The sequence below is a fragment of the Cryptomeria japonica genome, chromosome 5, assembly GCF_030272615.1.
Source record: "Cryptomeria japonica chromosome 5, Sugi_1.0, whole genome shotgun sequence".
NCBI classification, from domain to species: Eukaryota; Viridiplantae; Streptophyta; class Pinopsida; order Cupressales; family Cupressaceae; genus Cryptomeria; species Cryptomeria japonica.
Window position 1 is genome coordinate 297,841,655 of NC_081409.1, and position 15,918 is coordinate 297,857,572.

Sequence of the window (15,918 nt, forward strand, 5' to 3'; positions counted from 1 at the left end):
CGGACCATAGGTTTTGCACTCTTTATAGTCCTTGCATCTACAACCCTATCATTGATGATGTTTTTGTTTTTATTCCAAAAGTTGGGTTTATCACTATTAAAGCACGGGAGATGACCATCTTTTGGTTCATTGTATATCTTAATAAGCCCTTTTTAATGAGGGCCCATTCACATTTTAATCCCTGGGTGATCATGTCATTAAAGGACTCTGTGCTTTTCATGTCTAGATGGAATTCCATTTCTTCATTCAAGTTGGAAATAAATATTTCCACTAGCTCTCGTTCAAGTGGCTGAAGAGAACGTCTGCTAGACATTTGTTGCCATCGTTGCAGGAAAGCTGAAAATAGCTCCCATGATTTTTGTTTGGTATTACATAGATCTGCCATGGTAACATTGTGTTCTATGTTGTGTGAATAATGTGTGATGAACTTTTGGATAAATTCCTTGAATGTCCTAATGTTGCCCATTAGTTGGGAAAACCTTTATGTGGTTATCCCTCCCAAACTCTGAGGAAAGAGGCGCATTAGATATGTGTCTTCATATGCCACTTCTAGGCAAGCTGAGTGAAAGTCCCTAACATGATCTCGAGGGTCTCCTTTTCCCAGATACTTTTCAAACTTAGGTGTTTCAAACTCTCATGGAAAAGGTGGCATATGTAGATTCCTATCAAAGGGATAGGGACAAATATCATTAAGTGAAAATTGGGTAGTTTTCACACCACTATGGAGTTGTTGGGCTAGATTCTCTACTTGTTGCTTCAACATGTTAATGTCATTAGGAGAAGGAGAAGGTGGGCTATTTCCTTGATTAAGGTCATATTTGAATTTATCTTGACCTCTTCCACCATCATTACGACTATGGTGTTCTAATGGTTGCCATAATTGTGCAGTATCAAAATCAGAGGCTAGTTTAGCTCCCTCTTGGGCAAGTCTCAAAAAGTGAGCTTCAGCATTGCTCTTGAGGGTTTCATCGAAAAGTTGATTGAAGAGGGGGTTTTGTTGTGCCCTTTCTATTGCTTCAGGAGTGGGAGTACTAGGATTTTCATCATTTTTGTTTCCTTCAAGGGTTTCTTGGAATTCATTGAGATTGTCCTCCTCTTCCTCTTCGATCTCTAGTTGTCTAGTCCTTGATCTGGTTTGAGCCATTTCGTTTGAAAGTTGTTGTTGAAAGTTGGTAAAACGATTATGAGTTGGTGATGGAATGAGAGATGAATGTTTGGTGAAGTGTTTAGCATATGGATCTCCAACACTAAAGGTTTGGTGTTACCAAAGTCCTTCTAAGAATTTCTTGTTGTGTTTTGTTGAAAATAATTGAGATGATAAGGTATAGCAAATTCTGAGATGTATTACAGACCAAGCTACCTAGTAATGAGAGGATGCACTCATAGACTAGTTTTAACCTACATAGAAATGATGAATAATGATGAACAACAGATACCCCAACCGGTACTGAGGGAGGGGGGGGATCAATTAGTACAGATAAAAACTCACTTAACAACTTATCTAGCTAAAGCAAAACCAACTAGTTATCACCATTACTGAACTTAACCATGACAATACTAGTCAAATTCAGTAAGACACCAGACACCATAATCTGATAAGACTGAATACTTCAAATACTATCATTAGACAATATCAACTTCACCCATAAACATATACATGTGATATGCTAGTAGTACCATAACATATTGACCCTACATGCATAATCTTTGAACCAAATAGTTCACAAGCATCACATGAAAAATGAATAACACATAACACATAGAATTTTCATGTGGAAACCCAAATGGGAAAAACAATGGTGGGGATGAATACCCACAAGCTTGTTTTGAAATCTTTTGAAGCTCACCCTATTAGGAGCCTAGTCCAGTTAAATACTTTACAATAACGTTCTATTAGGAACCAATCCTATTAGAGATCACCCAGTTAAGGGATGGCTATATATCCTATTAAAGGTTACCTTGCTAGAGGATTTAAAGAAATCAATGATCTTGAGTCACCTGGTTACAAGTTTTACAATAATCCTGTTAAAGCTACCCGGTAAAGGGATTTTCCAACTGTTGAAATGATTAGAAGACAATAGGTAAAAACTTATGATCTATTAATATCACTACATGCAAAGTCAGATCCTTTTCATATCCTCTATTCTGCAATCACACTTTGCAGTTTCCCTCTTACTGGTCTGGCAAGTATCAAGTATCTCTTCACTTAGATACACACACACAACATTTTCCAACAACTTTTCAATATAAACATCATTGACCTTATAGGTAACAGATAGGTCGGTAACATAAAACCTAAACCCTAAAAATCTTAGGTTTACAACACAGGAGGTCCAATCCTGGCCATCCAAACATATTGCATAGAGTATTACAATTTCAAACAGATCACACGAAAATCGGCATCGTTTATTCATCACCACTCATTGGAATTAGTAACCCATCACGCTTTCTTCTTATGCCACTAAAAAGAATGATCATTCCCGAGGTAGACTTCAAACGTGGTTGATCTTCTTATGCCTCAGTCCTTCACGTGCACAAAGCTGTCGTGGCACCTTGATTTCATTCACATCTATAGCTAACTCATCATAGAGTTATTATTGATTCATCGCACAAGGTGGATCACCAAACTAATAACCATAGAGCTGAAACTACCAACTGGTAATCACACTTAGTGAAACCTTGACACCGGTTCACTGAATCTCCTCATGCCTCTTCATACCAGTTCACTTACACTTATTGACATCAATGACAACATATATTATCATCATATCAACATACTGGTTCACCATATGCCAAGGATATCCAACAATCTGCCCCTTTGGCATTGATGGCAATACTCAGTGTAGCATGGCAACTGAAAACCTCATAGACCAGTGTATCCGCATTATCAGATATCTTCTCCCATACATCTATCATATCTTCTCCCCCTTTGACAACAATGCCAAAGTGGAGGCATAAGCTTCCAAAATCTACTATGCTGCTCCCCCTAAGGAGTAGCATCCTTTAACACATCAATCCTGAAGGATTTGTCATTTGTAGTACTTGACTGATGTGGAGAACACAACCTTAGTTGACTTCATGAAAGGGCAGAACCCCTAATTCACCTCTCAAATAGGTAAATGTAGTCTTTGGTAAGGGCTTAGTGAATATATCTGCTAGCTGCTCCTTACTAGAAATGTGTTGCAGTGCAACCTCCTCATTCTGCACTTTCTCTCTCAAGAAATGTTATTTAAGCTCATTGTGCTTAGTTCTAGCATGCAATACTAGATTCTTGGAAATGTTTATTGCATTTGTGTTATCACAAAATATGTGCACCCATTCAGATATAGATACTTTGAAACCTTCCAATACATGCTTCATCCAAATTGCTTGAGTACAGTTCATAAATGCTACCACATATTCTGCTTCAGCTGTAGATTGAGAAGTACAGCTCTACTTCTTACTTGTCCATGATACTAATCTTCCACCAAGAAAGAACGCTCCACTAGTTGTGATCTTCCAGTCATCCACATTACTTGCCCAATCGGCATCGGTATATACCTTGAGATTATAGTCACCATTATATGGATACCATAATCCATAATCAACTATTCCTTTTAGATAACTAAGAATCCTTTTCACAGATACCAAGTGGGATTCTCTTGGACATTTCTGAAAGCAAGCTACTAGGCCTACTGCATGAGAAATATCTGGTTTTCTATGCACTACATAGTGCGGCTTACCGATCATTGACTGATACTCCTTTTCATTCACTAGTGTTGAATAATCTTCTTTAGTCAATTTACAGCCAGGTACTAACCAGTTTGCTTTCCTCCATGCCAAAAGTCTTCAATACCTCTTTGACATACTTGGACTGGGTAATAAAAATACACTCTTTCATTTGCTGAATCTATAAAGCAATGAAGAATTTTATCTCTCCTATTAAAGACATCTCAAATGCTTTCTTCATTTCATCCACAAATACATGACTCATTTTATCATCTCCTCCAAAGATTATGTCATCCACAAACACTTAACAGATCATAATCTGATCACCTTCTGATTTGAAGTAGATGTTACTATCTTCACTTGTTCTTTGAAATCCAATCTTCACAAGATGAGAGTGTAGTCTTTCATACCATGCCCTAGGTGCTTGTTTCAGTACATATAGGGCTTTGTGTAATCTACACACCATGTCACTATCTTGTGATAAGGTAAACCCTTCTGGTTTCTCTATATACACTTCCTCTTCTAGGATTCCATTCAGAAAAGAAGACTTCACATCCATCTAATAAACCTTAAACCCCTTAAATGTTGCAAATGCAAGTAGCATTTGAACACCTTCTAGCCTAGCCATAGGAGAAAAGGTTTCTCCATAGTCTTCTCCCTCCTTCTAAGCATATCCCTTGCATACAAGCCTGGCCTTATTTTTGACAACTATGCCTTCTTCATTCAACTTATTCCTGAACACCCATTTGGTACCTATGACATTTTTATGTTTGGATCTGGGCACCAAAGACCATGTTACATTCTTTTCTATCTAATGTAGCTCCTCTTCCATTACTTTAATCTAGTCTTCATTCGTAAGAGCTTCTCTGGAAGTTAGGTTCAAATTCAGAAATCATGCAAGAGTTTTCCTTCATTTTTCTTCTAGTGAGTATACCTACATCTTTATCTCCTATTATTTGCTTTGGATCATGATGCAACTTCACATATCTGGGAATGACTCTAGCCTGATCTGCTAGCTTTTCTTCTTCTTTGTCACTAACCTCTTCTTCTTCTCTTACTACAACTTCTGTAGGAACAATAAGATCTTTACAAGTTTCTTTCTTAACCAGTTCCTAGAAAGCTATACCCAGTTCATCTTCTACTTATTTGCTACATGCTACCTCAGGTTCCTCAGGGGATTCATCAACCTTGACATTGATACTTTCTACAATCTTCTGTGTTCTATTGTTGTAGAACTTGAGAGCTTTTCTCTTAGTGGAATATCCCAAAAATATTCCTTCATCACATTTTGTATCAAAATTTCTCAAATGCTCACCTCTCTTGATATAGCTTTTACTACCAAACACTTTAAAATAACTTACAGTGGGAGTTTTCCCTGTCCAATACTCATAAGGAGTTTTAGTTTTTCCTTTCTTGATGAGTACCCGGTTCATGGTGTAGACTGCAGTGCTCACCACTTCTCTCCAAAAAGTGTGAGCAAACTTCCCTTGGATCAACATTGTTCTAGCCGCTTCAACTACAATCCTATTATTTCTTTCTACTATGCCATTCTGTTGTGGTGTCCTTGGGGTAGATAGTTGTCTCTTAATACCATTATCTTCATAGTACTTATTGAATTCATCAGAAGTGAATTCGCCATCTTAATCAGTTCTTAGGCACTTTATCCTTTCACCACTTTCTTTCTCTACTAATGCTCTGAAAGCTTTGAACTTTCCAAATGCTTCAGATTTATCTTTCAAGAATGTGACCCACATCATTCTTGAGCAGTCATCAGTAAGAATCATAAAATACCTATCTCCCTGAATACTTCTAGTTTTCATAGAACCACATAAATCAGTGTGCACAAGGTCAAGTAAATGTTCTGCTAAGAAAGACTTACCTTTAAAAGTTGAGGAAGACATCTTCCCTAGTTGACATTCTCTCCACAAAGAATTCTCAGGTTTGTCCAGCAATGGTAATCCTCTTACTACCTTGATCTTACTAGCTTTAACAATATTGTCAAAGTTCATATGACAAAGTCTCCTATGCCATATCCAACTGTCATCAAATTTATCCATTAGACACTAACTTATCTTGGCATTCAACTGAAATAGGTTACCCCTGGTCTGCTTGCCGGTGGCAATAAGTTCACCACTCTTCCCAATTATACTGCAGACTCCGCCTTTGAATTCCAAAACTAGTTCTTTGTCATTCAACTAAGCAACACTCAAAACGTTGTTCTTAAGGCCTTCTACCCAGTAGAAATCATCCTCACTTCCCTTTCCATTCAGTGAGATTGATCCTTTACCTTTTACCAAGCAAGGTGCATCATTGCCAAATCTGACAATACCTCCATCATATTCCTCTAGAGAAAAAAACTTTCTTTGGTTGCCAGTCATATGGTGAGAACAACCACTATCAATTATCCACTCATTGGAGTTGTCTTCCTTTACTGCTACAAACACTATGTCTTCATTTTCTTCATCCTTTGATTCTTCATCAATGGCACCTTCATCCACAACAACTAGACAATTTCTTCTGTTTCCTCCTTTATATTTTCTTAACCTCTCTAGTTTATCCTTATTGTCATTGTTAGGGAAATTAACAGCTATATGTCCTATCTTGTTGTAGGCAAAGCATTTCAAAGGGATTTTACCTCTATACTTCTCAGTTCCCTTCGGAAGTCTTTTAGCAAGAAGAGCTTCAAACTCCATCAAAATCTCTTCATCATCCATATCTCAGCATTGTCTGGATTCATAACTAGTACTAGTTTCTTTTCCTTTTCTAGATGGTACAGTAGATGCTTTAAAGGCTGACTCAATCTTCTGAACGCTACCATCATAGCTATTGAACTCGTATGTAGTTAATTTTGCATTAATAGAATCTAGGGATATCTTTGTCTTATCAATAGATCTTAGCTCCTGGATAGCAGCAACTTTGATTGCATAAATTGGTAATAATGATCTAAGGACTTTACTAACAATAGTGGTATCATCAATAGTTCCACCAACGCTTTTGATATCTCCAACCACAGTTTTAATCCTAATGCCATACTGTTGAATGGTTTCACCTTCAACCATCCTCATATCCTCAAATTTACCTCTAAGGCTTTCTTCTTTAGCTTGCTTTACATGCTGGTCACCACCATAGATTTTTTCCAGTGCATCCCATACTTCCTTAGCTGTGTCCTTGTCTTGAACATCAATAAATTCAATATCTGACAAGCTGCTGATAAGGGCTTCCATGACTTGCCTATTTTCCTAGATTTCTCTCTTCTGATCATCAGTCAAAGTGCCAGTGGGATTCACAAAGACATTCTCAACATAGCTCCAGTGTTGACCACCCATACTCTTGATGTAAATATTCATTCTGTCCTTCCATATCTTAATGTTATCTCTATTGAACTTAGGACCTTCCCTCTTCATCATTACAATAGAATCTTTTACCTCAAGCGGTTAAGCTTATATAACCGAGGACCTGGAGTTGCTCTGATACCAATTGATGAATAATGATGAACAACATATACCCCAACCTATACTGAGAGAGGGGGGTGAATCAGTCCAAATAAAAACTAACTTAACAACTTACCTAGCTAAAGCAAAACCAACAATTTATCACCATTACTGAACTTAACCATGACAATACTAGTCAAATTCAGTAAGACACTAGACACCATAATCTGATATAATTGAATACTTGAAATACTATCATTAGACAATATCAACTTCACCCATAAACATGTACATGTCATATGCTGGTAGTACCATAACATATTGACTCTGCATGCATAAGCTTTCAACAGAATAATTCACAAGCATCACATGAAAAATGCATAACACATAACACATAGATTTTTCACGTGGAAACCCAAATGGGAAAAACTACGGTGGGGATGAATACCCACAAGCTTGTTTTGAACTCTTTTGAAGCTCGACCTATTAGGATCCTAGTCTGGTTAAAGACTTTACAATAAGGTTCTGTTAGGAACCGATCCTGTTAGAGATCACCCGGTTAAGGGATGGCTATATACCCTGTTAAAGGTTGAAATCCTGTTAAAGGTTACCTCACTAGAGGATTTAAAGAACTCAATGATCTTGAGTCACCTGGTTATAGGTTTTACAATAATCCTATTAAAGCTACCCAGTAAAGGGATTTTCCAACTATTGAAATGATTAGAAGACAACAGGTAAAAACTTCTGATTTGTTAATAGCACTACATGCAAAGTCAGATCCTTTTCATATCCTCTATTCTGCAATCACACTTTGTAGTTTCCCTCTTATTGGTCTGGCAAGTATCAAGTATCTCTCCACTTAGATACACACACACAATATTTGCAAACAACTTTTCAATACAAACATCATCGACCTTATATGTAACAAATAGTTTAGTAACATAAACCCTAAACCCTAAACATCTTCGGTTTGCAACATAGGCGGTCCAATCCTGACCATCCAAACATATTGCATAGAGCATTACAATTTCAAACAGATCACAAGACGATTTGCATTTTTTATTCATCACCGATCATGGGAATCAGTAACCCATCACGCTTTCCTCTTATGCCACTAAGAAGAATGATCATTCCTGAGGTAGACTTCAAACACGGTTGATCTTCTTATGCCTCAATCCTTCACACACACAAAGCTTTCATTGAACCTCGTTTTCATTCGCATCTATAGCTAACTCATCATAGACTTATTATCGGTTCATCACACAAGCTGGATCACCAAATCGATAACCATAGAGCTGAGACTACCAACCGGTAATCACACTTAGTGAAACCCCAACACCAGTTTGCTAAATCTCCTCATGCCTCTTCATACTGGTTCACCAACTTCTTCAATATGCATATCGGTTCACTTACACTTATTGACATCAATGACAACATATATTATCATCATATCAACATACCGGTTCACCATATGCCAAGGATATCCAACAAGAAATGCCTATTAGGATGAGTTTATCCTAGATGTAGAGACACTCTAAAAAGTGAGGTGTTTGTTTTGATTCAAGCAATATCTGAAAAGAACTTAGGACAAGACCTCTTTATGTTTCGATAGTTGGAATGGATTAATGATGTATGGATGTAAGAATGGATGAAATGTTAACTTCAATAAAAACTTTGCGTTACAAAGGGGATAAATTCTTCCTCTTCTCTCTTGGGGTTTGGTGGTTCTTCCTGAGCTATGTTATATGTGATGCAAATGTCTGGGAAGAAGGCGGGATTGATTTTGCCTCCTTTGTTTTTATGATAACTCAAAGCTCTATATTGTGTAAAAGCTCTGCGGTTTAAAGACTCTTGATCAAACTCGTTGGATTTTCCTTGAAGATATAGACACATGTGATGCAAGAAGGCTCTATGTGAGACAAAAATTTGTCTATTGTGATAGAAAAATTTCCTTCTTTTGATGAAAGCCTTTAAGCTCAATGGTATTTTCTTTAAATTGATATGTTGATGAAGATTCTTCCTTTTCAAAATGTGAAGGATGGTCATATAGTTTGATATTTTGTTTGCACTTTGTTTTGATGTTTTGCCAAATGTTGGTTTTGAAATTTTTGTGTTGGATGAATACTTGTTTTTTAATTGGTTTTTGATTTTCTTTGACAAGAAAATAAAGAAAGAACACAAACACAATAATGTTTCTTGAAAATCCACAAATAAGTGTGGGTCTAAGTCAACCCAATCTTTGAACTTTTTGACCCCTTTTCAAATGTTTTTGTGTATGTTTTTCCAAAAGCCTAAAGTCGGCTCAATTTATCATTGGTCTAACACAAAATGAAGACACTTCAAACACATTTTATCCCTAAGGTCAAATGGCCAGTGGCGATAATTTCAGCCCACATCTTGATATTTCTTCAACTTTGGTACTACATACCTTATGAATCCCGTCGTAGCAGGTAAAGATTTGATATACTAAGTCTTGTACGAGCATAAGAGATATAGGATCCCTATGATGGGGGAGTCACTACTTTTATCAAGCTACAAGTAGCCTTTCAAAAAGCCATGTTTCTACTCAAGGAAATATGTATGGTGAGTATCTTGGGAGAAAAACCATCTATGCTCTTGCACTTAATTTATCACAAATATTCTCAATCAATAGAGCAGGTGGGTTTCTATATAAAAAGGTGTCTAGTAATTTTTGATGTTTTTGGACATAATTTCATTCTGCAGTGACTCACTTAAGAGCCTTGTAACTTGTGGTGGGGCCCATATGTGCTTTCGGCAAGTTACACTGTAGGAACAACTATACCCAAGGCTACAGTTTTCACTCACACCTAATTTCTATATCAGCTTGAAGGATTTACAATGCAAGATCGTTTCCGAGAGTGATGTGTCTCCTCGCAGGTCTCTCTTAAAAAGATAAAATTTTGAGTGTTACTAATAGTTTTCTCTTGCACCTAGGACCACGAAAGTCAAGGGAGAGGATAGTGTGTGTTAGAAGTAGGACTACTTGACAAACATTGCACAAGTGTGCCAATCATCAAAAACACTTGTTCTTTTTAACTTATTTTCATTGCAATGTGATCTAACTATTCGAAGATATTGCTCCAACAAAAATGGTGTTCTTTTTAACTTCAAAGGCAAAATGTTTCGTAAACTAGGAACTTTGAAATCTTGGTTTTTACTTGAAGTAAAATCAATTTGAACTTGAAGGAAAAATGACTTGTTCTTTTTAAGTTTTGCCCAAAATTAAGTGTGGATTGTGATTTCTTTAAGTTGATACAAGAAATGAAATTTGTGCTGTCTTGTTTTAAAACCCAAAATAAAATGAATCTTAACTTGCAAAAATCAAATTTGTTGGGTTTGAGTTTGTGGTTCTTTTTAGTTTGTCAAAATGATGTTCCTTTTAGAGCTCCAAACTAAAAAAGTGTGATGAGTTTTAAAACCCAAATTGAAGTGAAGTAAATTCCTTTAAGCTGTAATAGAAAGTGAATTTGTTTTAAACCCAACTTTAAAGACAAAGTTTAGCAAAAACAATTTAACATCCTAAAAAATCTTGCAAAAAAAGAGGGTTAGTCTAAACCTGCACAAAAACCAACTGGTTAGTAAAATCCGAATTTTTGGTGGGCTTCTACAAGCCTAATTTTTTAGTTTTTTGGTTACAAGAAATTCTTTTTACAACTCTTTGTTACAATAGTGCTACTTTGTGTGAAAACAGAAGCGTTATTTAACACGAAAGCGCTAAATAACCAACAAAAGCACTAAAAGAAGCACAAACAAGCTACAAAAAGAGAAAAAAATGCTAAAAGAACTCTGTCAGATAGAATTAACTCTATCAAATAAAGAGCCAAAAGCGCTAAAAAAAGATATGATAGCGTTGTTTAAGCATTAATAGCGCTAAGTTAGAAAAAAGTAGCGCTATTATTAGAAACAATAATGCTAAAGTCCCTAGTTTCGAAGGTGCTAAAGCAGGAATGAAAGCGCTAAAGCGCGACCTGTGTGTTAATTAAAAAATGAAAAAATGTTAGTAGTTTTAAAAAAATGATATCAGGAGGTTGCATCTTCGATTCACGTCATGTTCACCAAATGATGCTCCGCAAAAATGATATTGTTAGGATGACAAACACAAGCAACAAGCAAGAAACCAATTATTAGTGTTAGAAATCACAATTTAAACAAACACCTAATCAAGCATATCAAGAGAGATACTACAAAAGAAATGGAAAGCAAGAAAAAATAAAATAGGTAAACTAAACTCCTCCAAATGCTGACCAAAACATTCATAGTAGCTCCTCCCTTGTTCCTCTCCCCTCCAAGTTCCCAAATGAGTGTAGCTCTCAATAGCTTTTTGCACCATTTTTTGATGTCTTATAGAGGTTCAAGATTGTGAATAAAAACTCATGCAAATGCAAACATGAACAAGCTAAAAAAATGAGATATTATCTAATCTAGTGAAGATTTTAGTCCAAAAGAGTAAATGTAAATGCTTATGCTAAATGCTCTAAAATTCACTATAGGTTAAATGCATACAAGTTTTTTAGGATCTGGATTATGAAGAAATAAGCTCTATTTATAGGTAAAATGGAGCAATGGTGGGTTGAGATTGAGAAATCTCAACAAGTGTCAGGATTGAAGGGCATATGATCCATGTGAAAGCTTTCAATCCAATCCCAGGATGACAAATGTCAATAAGAGATTGGTTGAGAGGAGAGGGAATAAACATTAAATGCTTGACATGACTAGAGGGTTAACTTGGGAGGTAAGGTTAATGTTGAGTTGAAAGAATATTTCTATTATCCAATAAATAATATCTTTATCCAATGGATAAACTCTTGTGCAAGAGTTAGTGAGGATAACCATGGTCAAAGCAATAAATGCTTGAAGAGACCCATGGGTCAAATGAGAGTTGAATTAGAGGTACAGTCTCTAACCATGGGAGCAAGTGGATTTAACCATAAATGGTTATGTAAGAGCTATCAATGGTCATGTAAGAGTCATTAGTGGTTTTGAAGACTTTAAGGGTTAGCTTGTTGAACACATAAAGCATTAAATGCTTTTCAAAGACTTTGGAGTCTTTGAGAAGTGACTTCAAGTTGCTTAGGAATGTGACAATATTTAGGGGATGAATTAGGCTAATTAGAAATGATTAGAAAGGGGTTAGAAGGGTCTAGAAGGGGATTTAGGATTGCAAGTGGATTTGGTGGGTGAAGAAAAATAGGATTTAAATTAAAATAAAATTAATTTATTTCAATTTGTGGTTGCAACTTGCATTTGTAGGAGAATGCAAGTGGCCGGGGGGGTTAATGATTTAAATAAATGTTTCATTTGTTTATTTAAAAGAGGAAAGGGGATTAATTTAAATAAATAAGATTTATTCATTTAATTGATTGTGAATTTGGTTTAATGATTTAATTGAAATAAATTGAATAATTTATTTAATTAATAGGAGAACGAGTTGAAGATGATTTAATTAAATGTTAATTTAATTAAATGTTGGCTAGTGGGTTTATTAATCAAATAAATAGTAAATATTCATTTAATTAAAATGGACAGATTTATATGACTACAGTTTGTATAATAAAAGAAAGACTTTGTATCTACATTGACTATTTTGCAGATAGAGCATTTCATCTATAAATTATCTTACCTTTATAGTGGAAATTTTATTATAATTTTGTTAAATAAAAGAAAAACTTTGTATCTGCATTGACTCTTTTGTAGATGGACCGTATTTTCAGGCATAGATTGCCCTCGTTTCCTCCTCAATCTCTATATAATGGAATACAAGACTATGTCTTTCAAACTAGCCATGGTAATCTCTAAAGTTATTGAAATGGCACGAGTTCCTCAAAATTCTCCCCTTAAGTTTTTATTATTGCCATTGTAGCGTTCATTACCTTCTCCAACAAGCCAAATCTATGCCTCCGCAAATGCCTTGATTATGAATTTGAAGCTCTTCTTCGATTCAAATCTTCATCGAAAGAATCTTATGGGAAGTTTCAGTTCATGGGTGAATGGAACTGATTGTTACATGTGGGATGGGATAGCCTGCAATGAGGAAATGAACCATGTAACAAGGGTTGGTACCAGTGATTACCCCCTTTCAATCTAAGCGGGCATCATCTCTGATAGTTTGGGCAACCTCCATTTTCTCAGAAACCTGGAGTTGAGAGGGAATGGATTAAAAGGTACTCTTCCTCCCTGCTTAGGAATTTGTTTTTTCTTCGGTATCTGTTATTAGATAGTCATAGGTTGAGTGGAGAAATTCCTCCTACATTTTGTCAGCTCACCAATCTTAAACATCTCCATCTTGTCGGAAACCAATTGAATGGAAGCCTCTCGTCTTCTCTCGGAAAACTTTCTTCTCTAACAGATCTTCAACTAGAAAGAAATATATTCAGTGGGAGCATACCATCTTCTCTAGGAAGTCTATATTAAGTGGTCCAATACCCCATCCTATAGGTAATATTTTTTCTCTTAGTCGGATGGATGTTCCCTTCAATGAACTAGGTGGAAAGCTTGCATCCTTCGCTCAGCTCTTCTCACTTGAACACCTCAAGGCTGATGGAAATCAATTCAAAGAGAATATTGTTCCCCTACCATTCCTTCTTCTATTACAACTCTCTCACTCTCTCCAAACCAAACAATTTCAGAATCTTTTTCCATAACCTCAATGGATTACATGTTTTGAATCTTTCTAATTGTGGACTAAATATAAGCACAACCTGGATTCCAGAATTCCAGTTAATAACCTTAAGTTTGAATATTAATCCTGTGCTCGATTGGTGGCCAATTTCCACTTTGGATTTCAACTCAATTTTCTCTTAAGGAGTTGGTATTGATAGACAACAATCTCTTTGGAGAAATTCCGTCTTGGCTATGTGGCCCCTCCTTGCGATTCCTAGCCCTGTCAGGAAATCACTTACAAGGCATTCAACATTTTGCATGCAACTCACATTCAATGAAGCTCTTGGATCTATCTAGGAATGAATTGAGTGGGCGGATGCCATCAATGTGGCCTCCTTAATACCTAGCAGAGCTAATGCTCAATGACAATATGCTGAATGGCAATATACCTTCAAGCTTGGGAATTAGTCTGTCTACACTTTCATTGTTAAATTTGGCAAACAACCAATTTAATGGAACAATCCCTCCCAATTTGGGAAATTGTGTTCTTTTTGAGGTATTAAATCTGGGAAGTAATAGTTTGGAAGGAAGCATACCCCAAGAATTTGATAAACTAATGGTCCTCAGGTCCTTGGTATTCAAGGATAATAAGTTAAATGGATTGTTCCCTAGTTCAATATTGTTTCCTAGTTCACCATTGTTTCCTGGTCTAGTTCTTTTAGGAATAAGAGTTCTTGATATTGGACATAATTTATTACAAGGTCAGATTTCAAAGTCAATTGTGAATCTTTCGTACTTACAAGCGTTGGTATTGAAGGGGATTTTCTTTAGTGGTAGCATTCCTCCAGAAATTGGTCAATTGAAGAAGCTCCAGATCTTAGACCTTTCTTGCAACAACATATCGGGCCTTATTCCCTCCACCATTGTATCTTTGCAAGCAATGTCTATAGCAACAGAAGACGGAAATATTATGTATCAAAACAAGGTATTTTATGGTCAATATGGCAGGGTTTTATATCATGATACATTGAATATGTCTTCTAAAGGTACAGAACTACAGTACTACTCATATATTCTTTCCACACTCACTGGCATAGATCTCTCCAACAATCAATTGAATGGAGTTGTTCCTCTTGAGATTGGAAAGTTGAAGGGCTTGAAGTTTCTGAATCTATCCATGAACAATCCCAGTGGAATTATTCCACATAATTTGGGGGATATGAGTCAACGTGAATCGTTGGACCTTTCTTCAAACAAACTTTCAAGACAAATTCCATCGGAGCTTCAATCTCTGAACTATTGGGCATGTTTATATTTGTCCAATAATGATCTTTCTGGAAGTATACCGCAAGGAGGACAGATGATCACATTTGAAAATACATCATATTCTGGAAATCCAAATTTGCAGGGATGCCCACTTCCAAAGAATCGCTCTTGGCCGAAATTCGCAACTCCTCCTCCTGTAAGTGATGGTGAACATAAAGATTAAGAGGAGAGCGAGCAGATTCCGTGGTATCAAATTGCAGTAGGATGGTCATATGGAGCAGGTTTGCTGATTGTTGTAGTGTTATTGATTTCAGTCAGAGAGAGGTGGAGAAAGAAGTACTTCAAGAGGGTTGATGATATTAAGAAGTACATCAAGAGGGTTGACAATATTTTGAAGTTTCTGTTTCCTTTCTTTCGTAATAAGAGATTATGAATGTTTATTTCTTCATGATAATTAAGCAGTTTTAAAATAAAAGATTTGATTTCTGAGCTTATTTTGCAAGTTGACTATATTTGATGTAGTTTTTAAATTGTAAGATAAAAAATACAATCATATGTGTCATCCTTGCATAGTATGCACATAATTATTATTGGCCTTCCATTTAAATTGTTTTTTTGCATTTGACTTGGTATTATAGGACTGTTTCTTTCTGAAGAAGTTAATAATAAATGTACGATGGTTTTATGGTTTAAGAAATCTTTCTTTCTTAAGAGGGTATGAACATTAAAATATTCAGGTAGCTTAATTGCATAAAGCGCCTGTTTACATAGAAATATTAATTGAGATCAACTCATTTTTATCGATGCATCTACAGTGAAAACAGGGGATCCGTGTATATTTTAATTCATTCGATATAATTTGACAATCGCTCACCTGTTGTAAGGCATGGGC

General features: G+C 36.0%; 1 protein-coding gene across 1 annotated transcript; it reads left to right on the forward strand.

Moving 5' to 3' along the window:
- The first annotated feature begins 14,190 nt into the window (after positions 1 to 14,190).
- Positions 14,191 to 15,249, forward strand: LOC131875892 (receptor-like protein 33). Its single transcript, XM_059220601.1, has one exon. It carries the CDS (start codon positions 14,191 to 14,193, stop codon positions 15,247 to 15,249), a length of 1,059 nt encoding a protein of 352 aa, XP_059076584.1.
- The last annotated feature ends 669 nt before the right edge of the window (positions 15,250 to 15,918 follow it).

Coding starts and splice junctions, on each gene's coding strand:
- LOC131875892 (XM_059220601.1), top strand. CDS start 14,191: ATGCTGAATGGCAATATACCTTCAAGCTTGGGAATTAGTCTGTCTACA.